At 43.8% G+C, this 2,829-nt stretch overlaps 1 protein-coding gene across 1 annotated transcript in view; it reads right to left on the reverse strand.

Annotated features, from left to right (window-relative positions):
- The window catches only part of LOC109938633 (myosin-2 heavy chain-like), a 42,131-nt gene that overhangs the window by 18,483 nt on the left and 20,819 nt on the right, over positions 1-2,829 (reverse strand). The window contains exons 7-8 of the mRNA XM_048611067.1: positions 1,004-1,026; positions 733-823 (exon numbers count right to left, since the gene is read on the reverse strand). Of these exons, the coding sequence (XP_048467024.1) occupies positions 733-823; positions 1,004-1,026 (114 nt within the window). The remainder of the gene's footprint in view (positions 1-732; positions 824-1,003; positions 1,027-2,829) is intronic.

Raw genomic sequence — 2,829 nt, forward strand, 5'->3', positions numbered from 1 at the left:
CCCAGGGATCACTGGACAGGGATCGGGAGCAGGATCCCTGGCTGATTTCCTCTCTCTATCTAATCCTGGGATCTTCTTGGGTAGAAAATTTCAAAAATTCACCATCCTCTGAGTGAAGAAATACCTCCTCAACTCAGTCTGAAATAGCCTGTCCTTGTCCTGAGAGTGTGACCCCTGGTTCTAGAGTCACCAGCTATGGGAACCATCCTATGTATGTCAATCCTGTCACATCTTAGAAGAATTCTGTAAGTTTCAGGGAGATCCCTCTCATTCTACAAAACTCTACAGAATACAGACCAAGGTTAATCTGGTGAACCTCCACTGCACTCCCTCAGTGTCATTTCAATCCCTTACTTTGATAAGGAGACCAGAACTGAACACAATAAGCTCTCATTAAAGCTCTATACAATTGCAATAACACAACTTGACCCTTGCACTCCAATCCCTTTGCCTTCTTAATTGCTTGATACATCCACACGCTCACTTTCAGAAACTCATAGACAAGGCACCCAAATCCCTTTGGACGCTAACACTTGCCAACCTCTTGCTGCTGAAGAAATATTCTGCCCCCATATAGTCCACATACCCCAAGACACCCCATGCTTTTTCCATGTTTTTCCTTTATATTCCACCGTTCCCCAAACTACATATCCATATTCCACTCCTTCAGTTGGTTTAAGTGTATAATTTATATAATTTATAGATTTCTTGAAAACCAACTGACGTGCCGACCTGTTTCTGCATCTGGCCTCTGTCTTTGCTGCTTGTTTGCTGAAATTTGCGCATTTCTTTCAATTCCTCATCAATATTTTTCACCATGTCCCTGATTGGAAAAATGAAGATTAAATAATTAAAAGATGCTTCCATTAAAATAAACAGGTTATAATCAGATAAAAATGGATCTGAAATAAACTTAAAGTGTTAGAGAAACACAGCAGGTCTGGCAGCATCTGTGCAGAGAGAAACAGAGTTAACATTCCAGTCTGGTATGGCTTCTCTTCACAGATGGAAAGATGGGCCTAAAATCTGAAATACACAGAACACATGAATTAAAAACAATGATTATAAAGTGTATTCAAGGGCTAGTGTTTTACTGGGACAGAGGGCTTGTCTCAATGCCATGTAGGTGGTGTTAGTGGGTTTGGCGGGGGGAGCGCGAGGAGGCTATCTCCCCATTGATAGACTTCAGTAAGGACAAGCTCCCACATGGTAGGCTGGGGTAGTAAGGTTAGATCACATGGGATCCAAGGAGAGGTGGCCAATTGGGCACAAAATTGTCTACTATCACCAAGCCAGAGAGTGGTGGTGGAGGGCTGGGTTTTTTCAGACTGGAGGCCTGAGACCAGCGGTGTGCTGTAAGGATTGGTGCTGGGTCCACATCGCTTTGTCATTTATATAAACAATTTGGATGAGAATATAGGAGGTATGGTTAGTAAGTTTGTGGATGACACCAAAATTGGTGGCATCGTGGACAGTTAAAAAGATTAAGACTACAACAAGATCTTAATCAGATGGGCTAATGGGCTGAGAAGTGGCAGATGGAGTTTAATTTAGGTAAAATGCGAGGTATTGCATTTTGGTAGAACCATCAAGGGCAGGACTTACACAGTTAAAGGTAGGGCCCTGGGGAGTATTGTTGAACAGGGAGAGACCCAGAGGTACAGTTTTATTGTTCCTTCCAAGTGGAATCACAGGTAGACAGGGCCCTGAAGAAGGTGTTTGGTACACTTGCCTTCATTGCTCAGACCATTGAGTATAGGAGTTGGGAAGTTATGTTGAGGTTGTACAGGACTTTGACGAAGCCACTTTTGGAGTACTGTGTACTGTTCTGGTCACCCTACTATAGGAAGGATGTTGTTAAACCAGAAAGGGTACAGAAAAAATTTACAGGAATATTGCCAGGACCTGAGGGTTTGAGTTATTGGGAAAGGCTGGATTGGCTGGAACTTTTTTTTCCTGGGGCTTCGGAGGCTGAAGGGTGACCTTCTAGAGGTTTATAAAGTCATGAGGGGCACTGATAGGGTGAACAGACAAGATCTTTACCCCAGGGTAGGGGAGTCCAAAACTAGAGGGGCATTGGTTTAAGGTGAGAGGGCAAAGAAATAAAAGGGACCTGACGGGCAACCTTTCCACACAGAGGGTGGTCCGTGTATGGAACAAGCTGCCAGAGGAAGTGGTGGAGGCTGGTACAATTACAACATTTAAAAGACATTTGGACAGGTACATGAGTAGGAAAGGTTTAGAGGAATATGGGACAAACACTGGCAAATGGGGCCAGTTCAGTGTAGGAAACCTGGTCGGCATGGATGAGTTGGACCGAAGGGTCTGTTTCCGTGCTGTATGTCTCTATCTGTAGTATTTCACTTTTACTTCAGTATCTGAGGAGCCATAAATGGTTCTAAACATCTCCACTTCTGAGGTTATGATGAAGGGGAGCCAGTGGAAGTGGTTTATTTGGACTTTCAGAAGGTTTTCGACAAAGTCCCACACAAAAATAAAAGAGTATGGGATTGGGAGATAGCGTTCTGAGATTGATAGAGAACAGGCTGGCAGACAGGAAACAAATAGCGAGAATAACTGGGTCTTTTTCTGAATGACAGCCAGTGATTAGTGGGGTACTGCAGGGATCAGTGCTGGGACCCCAGCTATTCACCATGTATATTAATGATTTAGATGAGTAAATGTAATATCTCCAAATTTGCAGATGACGCAAAGCTGAGTAAGGGGGGGTGCGGTGAGCTGTGAGGAGGATACAGAAATGCTTCGGTATGATTTGGACAGGCTGAGTGAGTGCGCAAATGCACGACAGATGCAGTATAATGTGGATAA

Source organism: Rhincodon typus, chromosome 23, assembly GCF_021869965.1.
Source record: "Rhincodon typus isolate 14 chromosome 23, sRhiTyp1.1, whole genome shotgun sequence".
NCBI lineage: Eukaryota > Metazoa > Chordata > Chondrichthyes > Orectolobiformes > Rhincodontidae > Rhincodon > Rhincodon typus.